Source organism: Ovis canadensis, chromosome 11, assembly GCF_042477335.2.
Source record: "Ovis canadensis isolate MfBH-ARS-UI-01 breed Bighorn chromosome 11, ARS-UI_OviCan_v2, whole genome shotgun sequence".
Taxonomy (NCBI): Eukaryota; Metazoa; Chordata; class Mammalia; order Artiodactyla; family Bovidae; genus Ovis; species Ovis canadensis.
In genome coordinates, this window is record NC_091255.1 from 45,592,399 (window position 1) to 45,609,860 (window position 17,462).

At 48.8% G+C, this 17,462-nt stretch overlaps 1 protein-coding gene across 4 annotated transcripts; it reads left to right on the forward strand.

Annotated features, from left to right (window-relative positions):
• Positions 1-1,126: 1,126 nt before the first annotated feature.
• PHB1 (prohibitin 1) lies at positions 1,127-12,608 on the forward strand. Of its 4 annotated transcripts, none has more exons than XR_011247084.1 (8): positions 1,132-1,232; positions 2,467-2,581; positions 4,038-4,199; positions 7,484-7,626; positions 7,762-7,878; positions 10,018-10,113; positions 11,460-12,230; positions 12,314-12,608. XR_011247084.1 is itself a non-coding variant. In XM_069543175.1 (7 exons), exons 2-7 carry the CDS (start codon positions 2,494-2,496, stop codon positions 11,670-11,672), a joined length of 819 nt encoding a protein of 272 aa, XP_069399276.1. In that variant the 5' UTR covers positions 1,127-1,232; positions 2,467-2,493; the 3' UTR covers positions 11,673-12,608. The 4 variants fall into 4 exon arrangements, 2 of the variants coding, with proteins under 2 accessions (XP_069399276.1, XP_069399277.1); XR_011247085.1 differs by having other exon boundaries at positions 1,190-1,397; XM_069543175.1 differs by having other exon boundaries at positions 1,127-1,232; positions 11,460-12,608.
• The last annotated feature ends 4,854 nt before the right edge of the window (positions 12,609-17,462 follow it).

Sequence of the window (17,462 nt, forward strand, 5' to 3'; positions counted from 1 at the left end):
GATGTGAAAATTAATAAGCAGAAACCTCATTTTAAATTGAGTCAGGAGAACAGAAAGGGGAACTCTCACAACCTACCAACAGGTAGAGACTCAACAGGAAGAGACAGCTTTGCATCTCCAATAGAAAGGTTACTACTTTAGTTTCCAGCAGAAGGAAGGAAAATTTTCTCCTTGCTCAGAAACAGCCCAGCCAGTAAGAAAGAGACTGTCACAACTGAGACAACGAAAAGCCACACTTTTTGATTCCCAGTTCCCTCTAACTCTTTGTTTATGACAGTCCCTTCTAAGTCACCCTTCTCCACTAAAAAAGAAAAGTCCTCTGCTTTGTTCTGCAGACTTGCGTGTAACCCACATAGATTGCTCAGCCAGAATTGCAATTCTTTGCTGTTCTCAAGTAAACCCAATTTGCTGATAAAATAACTGGCTATTTTATTGCTTTAGATCAAAAAAGTAAATGGAGCAAATTGTTAGCAGTAGGTGAATTTGAGTAAAGATTACACATCTTCTTTGCACTATCTTTGCAAATTCTCCAAATAAGACTTTTACAAATGTGTCCCCCGAACCCAGACTTTAAGCCCAATCCCTTTTTTAAATTGTTGCATGACCCTGAATGACTCCCTTCCTCTCTCTGGACCTCATTTTCTAGTCCAGATGGTTTCTAAGGTTCTCTCTGACTCTGGCAATCAATGTCCCACAACTCAGGTCGCTTCTAGACAGGGCTTTGGAAAGAAGATATCTCCTCTGTCTCTCAGTCCACCAGTTACTTCACAACTTTATCCCCCATGCACACCCGCCCTCTTTCATCAGCCATAAACTTGCCCTTGCCCATCTCGTCCACCAGCCAGCAGGCCCAGCTACTCTTTCTGAGGGCCTTAGGGCTCATCTTCTGGTAGCCTCCAGCTTCAGTTCACAACAGGCACGTGCATTTATCCCCCAAGAAACTACAGCCCCCCAAATGCTTTGCGGCAATCTCTGGGCCTTCAGTACTACCAAAGACAAAAGGTTTTTCAGCGCGGGTCAACCCCCGCATGGCTTTTTGGGAATTGTAGTTCATCTGCGAAGAGTCTGGGAACAACAGTAAGGCAGCAAGCCACCCTTCCCAGAGTGCATCGCGCTCGTCCTCACCAATCCGAAGCGCGGATCTTGGAAGTAGGGCGGGGACATGGAGGAGCTGTCCGGCGCACGCGCTGTCTGTGGCTGGGGAATTCATGTGGAGGTCAGAGTGGAAGCAGGTGAGAAAGCTGGGGAGCGGCTGTGGTCCGCGTTCTGGCGTCTCTGCAGTCCCCCCTCTGCGTTCCCATTCTCCTCAAGTTTGGGCGGGCGGAGTGTGTGCCTGGGTCCGCCTCGTGTCGGAGGGGAAGGGGGTGAGCCTGGGACGAGCCAGGAGTTACGTAGAGGTAGGTAGGTGTGTATGGGGGCAGGGTGAGGAATAATCCAGAAGATATTAGGAATGGAAAGGCCGAGGGGTCAGGACTAGGCGTCCTGATCACGGGAATGGAATAGTTAAGTGCACGGATAGAGATGAAGATACTCAGAAGTTGAGGCCTGAGAAGGAGGGGTAGAGGCTGAAGTGGCCGACGACGATGGGGCGGGGAAAGACAAAGTTTCAGTGCGAGAGCAGATTGTAGAGAGGTCCGCCGCGCTCCCGTCCACCCCGCTTCTGCCCCCACCCCCACCTGTTCCAGGGCTGTTGCTCGCGGTGCAGCTGTTTAGTACATTTTGGGCCCTGTTATTCTCGTGATTTGTTGACCCCAGAACGTCATCCAGAGCCTGCTTCCATAATAACAGGTTATTCATTCTTCGTACCTGATGTTGAGAAACCGTGGTGAGGAGTTAAGCTGTGTCTTCTAGAATTAGACTTCCAGGTTCTAATCCTCTTTGCCTCCTTCATAGCTGCGTGATCTTAGGCTTTTCTTGTAACTTAACCTCTCTTTGTGCTTCAGTTTCCTCATCTGTGTAGTCCTCTACTTCATAGGGGTTGATGTGAAGATTAAATACACCAATTGCTGTTAGAAGACTGCCTAGTGTAAAGGTTAGCTGCTACTGTTGTTTTGTTGTTGGAATCACGTTCTTTTCTGAATCAAAATCACACAGAACCAACCCCACAGCCTCTCTTCTGGGGCCTGCAGGTCCAGGAGATGAGAGGCTCTTTTGGTATGGTGCTAAGTTTTCTATGGGTAATCCAGCCCATGCCTCCTTCCCATTTGGAACCAATACCCCAGATGCCATTTCTTAAGTAGTAGAAAAAGAAGAAAGCAGCGGAAAAAGAAGATCAGAGGAATTGATTATACACTTTTACAAGCTGCAGAATGTTATTTATGAAATGTCTTTCAGTTGAAGATTTAGAGCTCTCAGGAGTGGGGAGATAAATAGCTAGCTTGAGAAATGCATGTGATGCCTCAGAGAGGGCTTCCTCTGAGGACTGGGGATTGAGTTGTTTTGTTTGTTTTGTTTTTACCCCCTTAGGTGTGAGTGGGTCCAGCCCCAGGAGACATGGCTGCCAAAGTGTTTGAGTCCATTGGCAAGTTTGGGCTTGCCTTAGCCGTTGCAGGAGGCGTGGTGAACTCTGCCTTGTATAATGGTGAGGCACTGAGGGGTGGTGGGTCACTGACCTTCGCCAGAGGATTTTCATTGGTCTGCCTAGCCCATGTGACACTCCTGTTGGCAACCACTTGCTGTGAATATATTTGACCAAGAAGGCTCACCTGCTGCCATCCTGCACCATATGATGGCTTTGTCATCAGAACCTCTGTCCTTGGAGCCTTAGGTTCTCTCAGAACCTTTCTTTACAAAGAGCCTCCCAACCTAGTTGGGTGTTTCCACTTTCTCTTGTTAAAGTATCAGTATGTCAGGATTTTGCTGGCCAGTTGAAATGGAGAGTCTGTTCTCTTCTGCCTATGTGGGGAGTAACTCAGCAAGGGCTTTAGACCTTTGGTGACCTTGATCTGAGCAAAAACTTTTGTTCTGCTCTAGTTGAGTTGTTCCCAAGAAAATATCTTTGAGATGCATTGCCCAGGTTTTAACAGTGTAACCAGGCTTTAAGCTGTCTTTTGAGGACGTCCCTGGCAGTCCAGTGGTTAAGACTCTGTCCTTCCATTGCAGGGAGTGCAGATTTGCTCTCTGGTTGGCGAATTAAGATCCTGTAGGTGGAGCGGTGTGGCCAAAAATTTAAAAAATAAAAACAGCTAGGTTTTCTTCCACTTTCCTATGTGACCTTAGGCAAGTCACCTTCCCCTCCATAGGACGCAGGTTTCTCATTGGTCAAGCAGCAGGATTGAACTAGTTTATGTCTAAGACACTTCCTGCTTTGATATTCTCTTAACTTTTCACTGTTGGAAAGCAGCAGTAGATTGACCCATCTCACGCGAGACTCTGACAGCAGGAGGATTACTTTCAGAGTGAAGATACTGGACCAACTATAAAGCCCAAAAAGGCAGAGACAGAAAGTGGCTGATCAGAAAAGCCTGCTCTGCTTCTGTGGCCCAGCTTTATACTCTGATCTTTTTGGCCACCCTGCATGGCTAGACTGTAATCACCATCATTAATTTCTGTCTAAAATTAGCAAGACAGCTCTATAACCCCTTCAGATTTTAGAGAAACCAAGCTGTTGGAAAGAAAAAAATGAGGACTTCCAAATTTTAGGATTGCCATAGGAAGGGTGCTACTTCTGGGAATACTGGGTTAAATTGGAACCAGGATGGACTGAGTTTTAGAAGGAAGTTTTGGGAGCTGGTTCCTAGGAATGTGTTGGTGGGAGTTCACGGGTGGAGTGGTTAATCAGAAAATCAGCAGCCAGTTGTTTCAAGGAGGAAGAATGCTGAGAATAGATCCTGTTACCAAAGTCCTTAGGAGGACACAGGACAGAAAGTGATTGCTTTGTTTCATAGCTGTTAAGAAGCCTCTGGAGTCCTGAAGTGTGGGAAGACAGAGCAAGAGACTTACTATATAATCAGAAAACACCAGGGGCCTTTCAGACACGATCCTTTTGGTTAAGGGTGAGGGGATTTTTGTGACCCATTGTTATCCTTCATTCCCAGTGGATGCTGGGCACAGAGCTGTCATCTTTGACCGGTTCCGGGGAGTGCAGGACATTGTCGTAGGAGAAGGGACTCACTTCCTCATCCCTTGGGTACAGAAACCAATTATCTTTGACTGCCGCTCTCGACCACGTAATGTGCCAGTAATCACTGGTAGCAAAGGTAAGTCTCATCTGTGGGTCAGGTAAAGTGGAGTGTGTGGAACAGGTGCTGTGGGATCCAGAATGGGTTGAACTTCCCTAAATATTTTTCCTGAAGAGTTTTATGTGGCTACAGAAAAAGAAGTATACAAGGATGCCTGAAGAGACATTATGAATTCAGTTCCAGACCCCTGCAACAAAGCAAATGTTGTAATAAAGTGAGTCACACAAATATTTTTGTTTCCCAGTGCATATAGAATAGAAGTTATGTTTATCCCATACTGTATCCTGTTACAGGTGCAACAGCTCTATCTCTAAAGAAACAGTGTACATACCATGATTAAAAAATACCTTATGGCTAAAAGATGCTAACCATCATCTGAGCCTTCAGTGAATTATAATAGTAACATCACAGATCACCATAGTGAATGTAATAATATTGGAAAGTTTGGAATATTGTTAAGAGTTGCCAAAATGTGACTCAGAGAGACTTTCTTGGTAGTTTAGAATCTGCCTTGCAATGCAGGGGATACCCGTTCGATCCCCAGTCAGTGAACTAGAGCCTATGCAACTAAGGCTAGAGAGTCCCCGTATTGCAGCAAAAGATCCCATGTGCCACAACTAAGACCCAAAGCAGCTAAGTAAGTATCTTTAAAAATGTGATACAGACATGAAGTGAGCAGGTGCTGTTAGAAAAATGATGGTAATAAACTTGCTTGATAAAGTGTTGCCCCAGACCTTCAATTTGTAGGAAATACAGTGTATGCGAAGCACAAATAAATGAGCTGTGCCTGTATATTCAAGATACACACACAACTGTATGAATTTAGAGAAATGGGCGGATGTATATCAGTAGTCACATCGCAATCCAGCTTTAAAGAAATCTGAGTGTGCCTCTGCTCTCGCGGTTGGCCCTTCCCATCAGCTCTTGCCCCCGGGGTGACTGTACGCTGATCCAGCTGTTGTGTTGCCTTCTCAGCTGGCTTGCCCTTGGCCTTGCTTCTAGACCTGTGTTTCCAGCAGTGCTGGCCCCACACTGTTACCTCCTGGGCCGGGACCCACACCCTGAGCAACTTGGTGTCTGACATGCCACCAACTCCTTGGTTGGAGCCTGAAATGAATTATTGTCACGGTTCTCCCCTCCCCATCGTGCACGCAGAGGTGCACGGCAGTAAATGGAGCGGCAGGTGCTGGCTCGGCTGCAGCCTTTCTGTGCAGGAAGAGGGGATCGCGTGGATGTTGCTGGTCCTTGGCAGATGTTTGCTTTCTATGGTAGTGTCAGGCTTTGTGCTGGTTCAGAGGGTGGGGTACTTCAGCAATGAGTAAAGCGGGAGCCTTTAGGAGTTCAATCTAGCAAGGGAGACAGGCGTGGACAGGCGTTAGGAGTGGGGTGTGGTATGCAGCATGGAGGGGAGCAGAGAGGAGCTATGAGGAACAGGCGTCTGTGGTGGTGCTTGAGAGGGAGAAGTGTGTTGGACAGGGTAGGGGACAGGGTATTCTCTAATCTGTCCTGTTTCTCCCAACGAGGGAGAGGACTAGCCTCCTGTAAAGGGTCTGGCCTACCTATTATATCAGAGGAAATCAACAGTGGGGTGGGGTTCATTAAGAAACATCTTCAGTTCAGTTGCTCAGTTGTGTCCAACTCTTTGTGACCCCATGAATCGCAGCACACCAGGCCTCCCTGTCCATCACCATCTCTTGGAGTTCACTCAAACTCACGTCCATCGAATCAGTGATGCCATCCAGCCATCTCATCCTCTGTCATCCCTTTCTCCTCCTGCCCCCAGTCTCTCCCAGCATCAGAGTCTTTTCCAATGAGTCAACTCTTTGCATGAGGTGGCCACAGTACTGGAGTTTCAGCTTTAGCATCAGTCCTTCCAGTGAACACCCAGGGCTGATCTCCTTTAGAATGGACTGGTTGGATCTCCTTGCAGTCCAAGGGACTCTCAAGAGTCTTCTCCAACACCACAGTTCAAAAGCATCAATTCTTTGGCACTCAGCTTTCTTCACAGTCCAACTCTCACATCCATACAGGACCACTGGAAAAACTATAGCCTTGACTAGACAGACCTTTGCTAGCAAAGTAATGTCTCTGCTTTTGCATATGCTATCTAGGTTGGTCATAACTTTTCTTCCAAGGAATAAGCATCTTTTAATTTCATGGCTGTAGTCACCATCTGCAATGATTTTGGAGCCCCCCAAAATAAAGTCTGACACTGTTTCCACTGTTTCCCCATCTATTTCCCATGAAGTGATGGGACCAGATGCCATGATCTTCGTTTTCTGAATGTTGAGCTTTAAGCCAACTTTTTCACTCTCCTCTTTCACTTTCATCAAGAGGCTTTTTAGTTCCTCTTCACTTTCTGCCATAAGGGTGGTGTCATCTGCATATGTGAGGTTATTGATATTTCTCCCGGCAATCTTGATTCCAGCTTGTGCTTCATCCAGCCCAGTGTTTCTCGTGATGTACTCTGCATATAAGTTAAATAATTTATCTTAAAGGCCTTAACAAGTACGTATATAACCATTTCCCACTCTAGTGCCTGGTTAAGAACTCATCTCCTGGGCACTTGGTCCATATTGTTGATGACTGCAAGCAGTGCCTCGGCTCCAAGCACAGCTGGATTGTCAGGGGAAGTTGTAATTCCTTGGTCCTTTGACTGGTAATGAGAAGCGGCCTCTCAGGGAGTCTGATAACCCCTCACCTCTGTTGCATATTTGACAGAGTGCGTTTATATTGTCTGCTTCAGTTTCCCCCAACGTGCCTGGAAGGCAGATTATATCATCCCTGTTCTTACAGATGAGGAAATAAGCTGAGAGAGGCTAAGGTTTAGTGAGGCTGTGTAATAAGTAAACATTAGAGTTAAGGCACAGCCAGGCCCTGGACTGTCAGTCCACTGGACTCACAGTCATCTCTCCGAGGCACACTCCTGCCTTGAGCCACGTTTACCTGGCCTTGGAGAGGCCTTATCCTAGTATTCTTGGCATTGGCTTATCTCTTTGCTTAACATATTCATTATTCCAGAGATTCCACGGCACCTACTAGACCTATAATCTGAATTTGCTCATGTCAGAGGGCATTCAGGACATGGAAAAGCTGTCATCACCAGAATCCTTTGAGAAGTTATTAGCGCTGGTGCTCTGCTGGGTTCTCTACCAAAGAAACCATGAACCTGTGCACCTCACCTTGAAGGGTTTGTTAATCAGCAACTTTACTTGTAAATTGTAGCAGATTTGGCCTAGGGGAGGTCACAGGAGGCCATGTGATTTGTGTTTTTAACTCCAGCATTTGTGCCCTGCCCTCAGATTTGCAGAATGTCAACATCACCCTGCGCATCCTCTTCCGGCCAGTTGCCAGTCAGCTTCCTCGCATCTTCACCAGCATTGGAGAGGACTACGATGAGCGTGTGCTGCCGTCCATCACTACAGAGATCCTCAAGTCCGTGGTGGTGAGTGAGCAGGGCCTCGTCCTCGAGCCCAGCCCCCAAGAGCGCACTCGGTGGCAGGAAGAGCTTGGTGATGACTGATTGGGATTCTGCTTCTTTGCAATCATGACTGGCTCCTCTGCCTTCCCTTGGAACCAGGCTCGCTTTGATGCTGGAGAACTGATCACCCAGAGAGAGCTGGTCTCCAGACAGGTGAGCGATGACCTCACAGAGCGAGCAGCGACCTTTGGGCTCATCCTGGATGACGTATCCTTGGTAAGGGTCTTGGGGAGCCAGAGGAGTGGGGGTAGGGGGTGCCTGGCTCCATTTCTGGGTAGATACTGTGAGGTCCTACCTTCCGCTTTCCTTGATGAAGACTGGAAAACATGGAACCTTCTTAGTGGTATGAGACAGTCTCCTTGGGTTTATTTTCAGATGAGGGTTCTTTTACTGCCCCTGTACCATAGACGTTTCTGTTTTGATTTTTGGTCCTACCCAGGTGGTCCCTAGCCACTAGGTTTTTTCCCTCCCCAGACTGAGTGTTGCTCACGGCTCCCCAGGAAGCGTTGTCATGTTTACCTCGTTTGATGCAGAAACTGCCTGATAGAGACTAGGGAGCGGCTTGCATAGTCTTTTCTCCCGTGCACAGACCTCCCAGCCTGACTCCTGGGAATTTCCTAACACCTAGGGTTTGAAGTGCAGTGACGTGAACTCTGAGAACTCCCCGTGAAAGGTGATAGAGTGTAAATGAATGGCTCTGTCCCCCAAAGCCTGGTATGGGGGCATCTCTGAGGCATGAGTTACCCACTTGAGACTGTGTGGTCTGTGTATTTATACGACATTGAATGCCGCAGTGCAGACAGAAAGCAATACAGGCAGGATAGCATTTCAGATCAGGGAGGGTGAGGGAAAGGGGTCGTGTTTCTGATTCTCTGGGAAAAATCATTTGGAGTGATTTGTTCGGGTAGTGAGGTAGGGTGTTTCCTGTTCCGTTCTCCTGCGCGTCACTGGGGAAAGGCACCGTTTCCCACTCAGCATCTGTGCAGCTGTTTAAACAGTCGCCCTGTGCACACCCATTGCTCACCCCAGGGCACTGCCTCCGCGGAAGGCTTTTGGGTTCCCTCTACTGGCAAGACGCCAGGCTGCAGCCACTTGGCCCTTGCGACCAGAGCAGTTTCTCAGGCCCTCCCACTTAGCGTTCATCTAAACACCTTGGTCATGAGAACATAGTAAGTAAAAACCTAAGGAGAACCTTGGCATTTTGCTAAATTTTAACCACATAGTCCATTCTGGGGAAATGCGGGTTGACCACAAGAAACAGTATCTAAGAGGTGTGAGGAGAAAATTAGGTTTCATGGGGAGTTTGCTGCCTTCAGCTGGCCCTTCTGGAAAGAAATTTTATTCCTTAATTGCACATTTCATTTTCATTTCTCAGGGTCGTATTTTCTTCCCCAAACTTTGAACAGGAGTCCAGAAATGGAGCAAGCAAGGTAAAACAGCCGCAGTATAAGAGTTAGGAGTGTTAAAAATTCTGAAAAGACAATGGACTGCGGTTTACTCTCCAGAAGAGGTTTTGAGCTGCCAGTTTTTTTTAAAGCAGAGATTGGGAGTGTGGGGGTGGAATGAAACAAGTAGAATTTGATAGCAAAACCCATACTATTCTCCCCTTTATTCTTCCCGTTTAATAAAAAGTTAGATAAATAAATTAGGCTTTAGGAGTGCTGAGCTCTGTTCCCATTGTTTGCACTTGGTCACTTATGTTACTAGGGAAGGCCTGTGCATAATCAGAATTTTAAACCTTCACCCTAAGCAATAATCTTTACTTGCTTTCTCTTTCTTTTAAACCCTTTACCAGAAGGACTTGCTCATAGGAATACTGTGATTTGCACAATCATGATTTGGAAGTCTCACTCATCCTCTTCCTGTTTTGCGATGGAGATGCTGTGAGAAAGCAGTGGACTGGTTAATCCATGAGCAGAGAGCCTCACACTCTTGAATCCCTGAGAACCAGCTGCGTGCCTCACTCTCAGGGGCTCAGTTTTCCATCTGGTCTCTCTGGGGGCTTTGAACAGGCCATCAAAGGGCCTTGGAAGAGCACTTGTCGGTGCTGGGGGTCCTGGAACCCACCGTTCTCCTCCCCTGGGGAGGTGGTCAGTTGAGTAGACACCTTCTGGTCCCCATGGCTGTTTCCTACCTGAGGACAGTGATGAACAGGAGCACGTTGGGCAGCTGAGGATTCTGGGCTGCGAACTCAGTTTGGACACAGATGTGGAGGTGGAAGGGTGTTCTGGCCTCATGTTATCTCCAGCTGCTAGAGCCATTCCTGGCCTCTTCCTCCAGCCGCCATAGGGGCTCTGCAGCAGCCCTGTCGAAGCAATTACAGTGCCTCATCTTGCTCTCACTCTCTCCCCTTAGACGCATCTGACCTTTGGGAAGGAGTTCACAGAAGCGGTGGAAGCCAAACAGGTGGCTCAGCAGGAAGCAGAGAGGGCCAGATTTGTGGTGGAAAAGGTGAGTGCTCAACCAGATGGCAGGAGTCTCTCTCCCCTTTCTCCTCTGCTCAGCCGCCCCGTTTGCTGGGTGGCCTGGAAATTCATCATCTGTCATCTCTTCTTCCGGGATCATCGGAAGGGGATTGAAAAGACTGTACTCCTGCAATTGGTTCCAGAGTCTTTAGGGTCTAGTCAGGGATATGTGAGGTTATGTTCCTAAATCATTGAAGAGTAATTTCTTTTCCACATCCCTAAGATCAAAAACACTCTCCCACAAATAAAAATGTTTCTTCTGGAATATTTTCAGCTTCACTGAGAAGTTGTTTTTAACCTTAGTTACACAGTGAAAGCTGAAAGCCTAAAGGATCAAACGTTGCACCAGATACACTATTGTCACGATTTTTTTTCAAGCACTAAATCCATCCAGATGTGTCAGAGTGTGCTGGGATGCAGTGGATTTGCACAGGGCCTGGTCTTTCAGTCTTTGCAAAGGTGTATTTATTTCATGTATCTCCTTCTCCCCACCACTAATACACTTGGATTTTTATTCCTAATCCAAGATTCCTTCGTCCTTAGAATCAACCAAAGAAAGATATATGGGTAGACATTTAACTTTAGAGAATATAGACTCCATGTGGGTGGAGATTTTTTTTTTTTCTTTTTTCTTCCTCTCTCCAGCATCTAGAACATAGCCAAAACCATGCCTCAGGTAGATACTAGGTATCCGTAAACATCTGTTGAGTGAACAGCCCCAGAGCCTCAGTTGAGTAGCTGTGTGTTAATCTCAGGGAGGCCCTGCGCCGTGCTCTCCTTCCACCCTTCTGAAGGTCATACATTGTAGATAGACGTCTTCCTGTTGATACAAGCTGGGAAAGCCAGGAGGTCTTGTACTGGGTGCCCAAGTTCCTGGTTGGGAACCCCTTCAGCCCACAGTCTAAGGAGCATCCTGTGCCTGCTGCTCCTACTTGGCTGCACTGGTTTTGATGAAAGTCGCTTTGACTTGGGCCTGAAGGGAAAGATGAAGGTTGAGTCTACCTTTCTTTCTCTCTTGCTTTCCTTGGCCTGGGATCCTCCAGGCTCAGAGTAGGTGGCTGGCCTCAGTTGCTGTTAATGTTATTGAGGACTTTGAAATAAGACAGCTCTCTATACAGCCAACAGAAACATGTCCCTATAGTAGTGAGCAGTGGGCATGATGAGGGCACGGAGAATTGAGTGAATAGTGTTTGTTGAGCCCTTCTGAAGGGAGAGGTAAAATCCCAGAGCTCATTCAGGATCCAGAGAGGGTGCCTAACACAGAGCTTTTGAGGCTGTAACCCGCCATCACGCCCCAGGGTGTCCTCTTGGTCTCTGCCTCCACCCTCGCAGGCTGAGCAGCAGAAGAAGGCAGCCATCATCTCCGCCGAGGGCGACTCCAAGGCGGCCGAGTTAATCGCCAACTCGCTCGCCACTGCAGGCGATGGCCTGATCGAGCTGCGCAAGCTGGAGGCCGCAGAAGACATCGCGTACCAGCTGTCGCGCTCGCGGAACATCACCTACCTGCCTGCCGGGCAGTCGGTGCTCCTCCAGCTGCCCCAGTGAGGCCTACACCTCCTGGGCCAGCTGGACCACAGCCCCGAAGTTGCTCAGCACCACCTTCCTTCTCCTGCCCCAGAAATCACTGTGAAACTTCATGATTGGCTTAAAGTGAAGGAAATAAAAGTAAAATCACTTCAGATCTCTTAATTACTCAATCAGATGGAGCTCTTTGATTCTTCTCATTTCCATCCCCTTTTTTTTAATTTACCTTCCTACCCAAAATTGCTAAGTGCCTACACAGACAGCTTGGTTCCGGTCTTTGGGGCCGGCTGGCACTCCTGCCCAGGCACTGAGAATTGGCAGAAGAAAGGCAGGGCCTTGTGTGTAATGAGCTGGGAGTCAGTGGGAGGCCTGAGTAAACTTGTAGCCTCCAACCAACCCTTCATTCAGGATTTGAGGAAGATGGCACACGCAGATGAATGGTGAACACAGGCCTTGGATTTCTCCAGTGGCTCCTGCACAGACCCAGCTGAAGAGAGGTACTGGGGAGGGTCAGAGAGGAAGTGATCCATCTCTTACCAGAAAGCTGATGCTCTTTAACTGCGGGACCAGCGGAAGCAGGTGTGTACAAGCGGCACGGATTGAAGAATCTGCCTCCGTGAAGGTGGGTGGGCCTGATTTGATTTGCTCTCCCCCCGCCTCAGAGTTCTGGAATGGATTTGAATAGAGAGAGCAGGCCTGGACTGAGATGAGAGTCCTGTGGCCTTCCTCTCCACCTCCCACCTTCGCGTCTCAAATACCCGGCGGATTTCCAGCTTGAAGGATTGCATCCGGCCAGAGCTGTACAGGCCTGCCAAAGACGTGTGCATCCCGTGTTCCTGGCTCCCTGGTTCAGAGACTGCCCTTCTAGAGGGCTCTGTGCCTGTGCCTTGAAGGAAATGACCATGAGAAGACGACAAATGTGTGTAAACTATCAATAAATGACACCCAGACCTTCCAGCTCAGTCTTGTGGGTTTGTTTTGTTTGTGGGAGCCATGGGCTCAGGACAGAACATTCCAGTAGTCTTTGTGTGCACAGTTGTATCACCAGAGAGGACAGACTCTCCAGCAGGGCAGGAAATGCTTTGGTTTCAGAAAACACTGGGTTGCCGTCCAGATCCATCCCCAGCCTGAAATTAATCAGTGGTGTCAAGTGAGGTTTATCATGACATGGGTACTTAGGAGGTAAGGTTGGATGGAGGCTTGTTAACTTCCTTTGTTGTCTTTGAGTTGGGAGTTGTAGGCGCATTTACTGAGAGAGGGATTGACGTGAAATACACTGTGCCAAGCCCGCAGTGTGCTCTGGTTAGACTGACACACAGTAGACGGCTTCAGGTGCCTTGCCTGTCATGGGGTTGTATTGCTTATTCCGCTTTACTCTGCTGTGGAAAGGCCTTGGTCTTTGAAGGGCGGGGGGAGAGGGGATAGGATTGAGAAATGAGCTGTGCTGATCACCCACCTCAGATCCTTTCAGGAACAGAACGGGAAAAACAATGCAGTCAGCACCCACGTTGACTGTGCTTTAACCTCTGCTCTTGGTTTAATCCCAGGCTCACCACCTGGCCAAGGAGAGCAGCCTCTTAAGAGGACTCAGCAGGCTGGTCTGTGACCTGGATTCTGCATTTCCTCTCCCAGAGTGATAGGGCCAGCTGTCAGCTGGGAAAGGGGACAGATGCACTGATTCAGGGTGGGCTGGGGCCTGACTTCTGCCGGCACTACACCCTGCTCCCCTTCCAGGGCCCCTCCGCGGGGATCACGTCCCTTCCCACCACTGTGAACGTGCCAACAGGAGTGTGATGGGCTCGTGACCCTGAGCTGAACTTCCCACCAAAGCTTCATTCTGATGCTGAGCGAGCCTCGTTCAGCCCGTCACCTCACCACCTCCCTGGCATCAGTTATCTCAGAATAACTCTTCCTACTTGTGTTTTTTGCTGATAGAATAGCGAGGCCTGCAAGTGGGGAGGTGCCTGAACTCAAAATGCATGGAAGACTGGAGCAGAAAGAGCTTGACTGCTAAATAGGTTCCAGACCTGCTTCTACTCAGCGGCCTTCCTCCTTTCCTGCTGTTTATTGCTCCGGACACCCTGGCGGGTGTGGGGGGTGCGGGGGGGCCGCGGTGCAGGAGGCGCCTCTCTTCCCCAGGCCCTTTTTAAAAGAGCAGCTTGTTTCTTGCATTTGGCAGGAGATTGGATTTCCCACCCAGGTGTGTGAGGGGAGCCCTCCCCAGCTTCTGGGTTCTTTCTGCCTCCAGGTCAGCCCTTCAGCAGCAGGCAGGCCAGTTCCTGCTGATTTTGTCTGTAGCCTCCCTGCCATGAATGGTGCCAGTGGTAACCCGGGGCCTCATTCTGCCTTGACTTCCGCCAAGTAATTCTTTTCACAAATGTTCAAGGGCTGTTAACTGACTGCTTAGCCCCAGCGTCCCCTGAAGGCCTGCGGGTTTCTCCAGACACTGCCACAATGGGCTTTTATCAGCTCGGGATTCTCTTGGCCTTGGATCAGAAGCCCTGTCCTGTCCTGCCCAGGGAGGGGCCAAGCAGGAGTGTCTCCATCCCTGCCTCCTTTGGTCAGGCTGAATAGTTCCCTTGTTTGGGCCCTGAACTGGGGGAGCCAGGAAAGAAGACCCTCAAAGGTTGCTGTATTTTATATGCGTTCTGCTGGTGTGGACCGAAGTGGGAGGAGCTGTGCCGCTCCTCCCATCCCCAGGTGGGTCAAATTGAAAGAGAGAGAGAATGGAATATTGTCCAAGCTTGGTGTAGCAGATGCTCTTCTAATGAGCCAGTGGTCCAGCCATCAGCAGGGAAGAGTGTTTAGGCCGTCCCTGGACCTTTCCCATCTGCCAATACTGTGGGCAAAGCAGCCCATCCTGACTGAAAATAACGTGGGTGAGACAGTCACAGGAAGCTGTAATTGATGTCCCTGCCTTTTCTTGGCCTCCTGTTCATCCTGCACACTGTTCCAAGCTTCATTTTTCATTATTAATTTTTATTGGAGTATAGTTGCTTTACAATGTTGTATTAGTTTCTGCTATATAGCAAAATGAATCAGCTATATGTATACACATCCCAGGTGGCGCTAGTGGTAAAGAAACCTCCTGCAATGCAGGAGACATAATGAGACATGGCTTCAATCCCTGGGTTGGGAAGATCCCTGGAGGAGGGCCTGGCAACCCACTCCAGTATCCTTGCTTGGAGAATCCTATGGACAGAGGGACCTGGTGGGCTACAGTCCATAAAGTCACAAACAGTCGAACACGACTGAAGTGACTTAGCATGCATAAGTGTGTGTGTATATATATATACATATATCCCCTCTTTTTTTGGATTTCCTTCCCGTTTAGGTCACCACAGAGCATTGAATAGAGTTCCCTGTTCTATACTGCAGGTTCTCATCAGTTTTCTATTTTATACTTAGTAATGAGTATATGTCAACAAACTTCATTTTTCTAAGTAGATCTCTTCCCCTTTCTCCTGAGAAACCTTCAGCAGCTACTCCTCCCTTGATTGAAGTGAAGTGAAAGTCGCTCAGTTGTGTCCGACTCTCTGCAACCCACAGACTACACAGTCCATGGAATTCTCCAAGCCAGAATACTGAAATGGGTAGCCTTTCCCTTCTCCAGGGGATCTTCCCTACCCAAGGATCGATCCTAGGTCTCCCGCATCGCAGGCGGATTCTTTACCAGCTAAGCCACGAGGGAAGCCCAAGAATACTGGAGTGGGTAGCCTATCCCTTCTCCAGGGTATCTTCCCGACCCAGGAATCGAACCGGGGTCTCCTGCAGTGCAGGCGGATTCTTTTACCAGCAGAGCTACCAGGGAGGCCTCCCTTGGTTAATAAAGTACAAATACCTTATTCTGGCATTCAAGGCCCTCGCTGCCTTTCTAGTCCAACATACTTGACTGCTTACTATCGCATACCTACCTAGTGGCTCCCATGGGATGGGGAGTGCTGTTTGAAAATGCAAGTGGAGAGGGGCAGCTGCTACTAGCTTCAGGTGATGGCGAGTGGAGATGGCGGGGACACTAGGAGGCCTACCTCGTATGGGACAGACTCACACGACAAAAGCTGTTCAAAATGTAATGCCAGTGAAACCCCCCTTTGAAAACACACGCCAAACTGAGTTCCTTGCTCCTGTCGGCATACCCCCCACTTTGGCTGAACCCCTCTGCTCACAGAGTCACTTCCTCCAGTCAGCCCTTCCCCCACATTTCACAAGTCCAGATGCCCCCCATCTGTTGTAGCCACGTGTTTGGGAAACAAACTCACTCAGAAGGACAAAGCAGATAGTGGAGTGCAGTTTATTACACCGGCAGGCTCAAGGCAGAGTCTTCTCTTAGCCAAGGACCCTGACCAGTTCTTGTGAAAACCTTATATACCCTAAGTGTACATGCCCAAACCCACCTCCCCAAATTCCCTGAAACTAGCCTGAACAAAGGAAAGGAAAGATACAATCAAAGTTAACCCGTGATTCATATGCCTTAAGCCTAGGTAGTTAACAGTGGACAATTATCAATAGGCCTGTGGTCATACCCCAATAAGCACAAGAGAATGTATGATTCTATTCGGTTACACAGATAATTAGGATATTCTTTCAGGCAACAGAGAGTCTAGGTACGAGCCCCTGGGGCCCTTCCATCCAGGGGGTCTGGTTTTCCAGTTGGTATGTCATTTCCATAGATACTGGGCATAGAGCTCAAAGTCCAGAGTCCAGCCCAAGATGGAGTCCTGCTTTCAAGATGCAGCCTGTTCTGTTTCCTCCTTCACGTCCTCTGAGTGCTAGCTCAGCTTCTTTCTCTAACACACACAAAACTTCCCCGATCCACAGTCCCGGGAGGCACTCTGTGCTCATTTGGGCTGCAGGTGTGTGTGTCCTCCCTCCAGCCCTATGTTTCTGTGAGTCAACATTTCCCCTTCCTCTTCTTTCCCCCAACCCCCGTGACCTTTTCCCCCCAAGTCAAACATGCCTGCCTCTCGGTGGGAGTTACTGAATGTTTGTCAGATGAGATGAAGAATAGACGTACAGGACTGAGGTTAGAGGCGAGGTGAGCGTTTTTCTCTAGGTCGCCTCAGGCTGCTCTGAAGCAGGGCTCACAGTCCTGCAGACCGATCCACCCACAAAGGTGCCACCACCCTCTCACTTCCTGCGGCCTGCATGTGCGGACTCTCCTCTCGCTTTCCTCTGCCCTCCCTTGCTTCTCTCTGGAGCACCTCTCCTCTCTCACCTCCCTCTTTCAATCCCAGTCCCTTTTTGTCTCAAGCCCAACTTAAAATCCTTCTTCTCCAGGAATTTGCCTGTGGCTGACCTCTTCCCACCCTTCTTTACACAGAAGGTCTCCTTTTATTCAAAAGACTTTAGCTCTGGAACTCTGGCAACAGAGGGGTTGAGGACTGAACAAAAAAGGAGTGAAGAGGCCTGTCCCAGCTGGTAGAGGCTGGGATGCTTTGGCAAGGCCCAGATGCACACGGCTGGAAGAGAGAATGGAAATGTACTGGCCTGGGGAAGCTAGTTTAGATTTGAAAGAGGACGACTTTGCCCAGGACGCTGTGTGGAGAAGGAGGAGGGTGTATTTCCAGCATCCTCCAATCAAGCTACGTTGGAAGAGAGAGTACAACTAACAGGGCAATGTTGCTTTGAAGGAACTGGAAGCTGTTGTCATCCAGGGAAGATCAGACAAACCACTTGGATTAGCCAGAAAAGCCTTTTATTGATGACAGGCTTGGACCATCTAAATTTGCCTGAATGAGCTGTAAACATTTGGGTCAGGGGCTGGCAAAGTCTGGCATGCAGGCCACATGCAGCCCACGGCTTGTTTTTGTA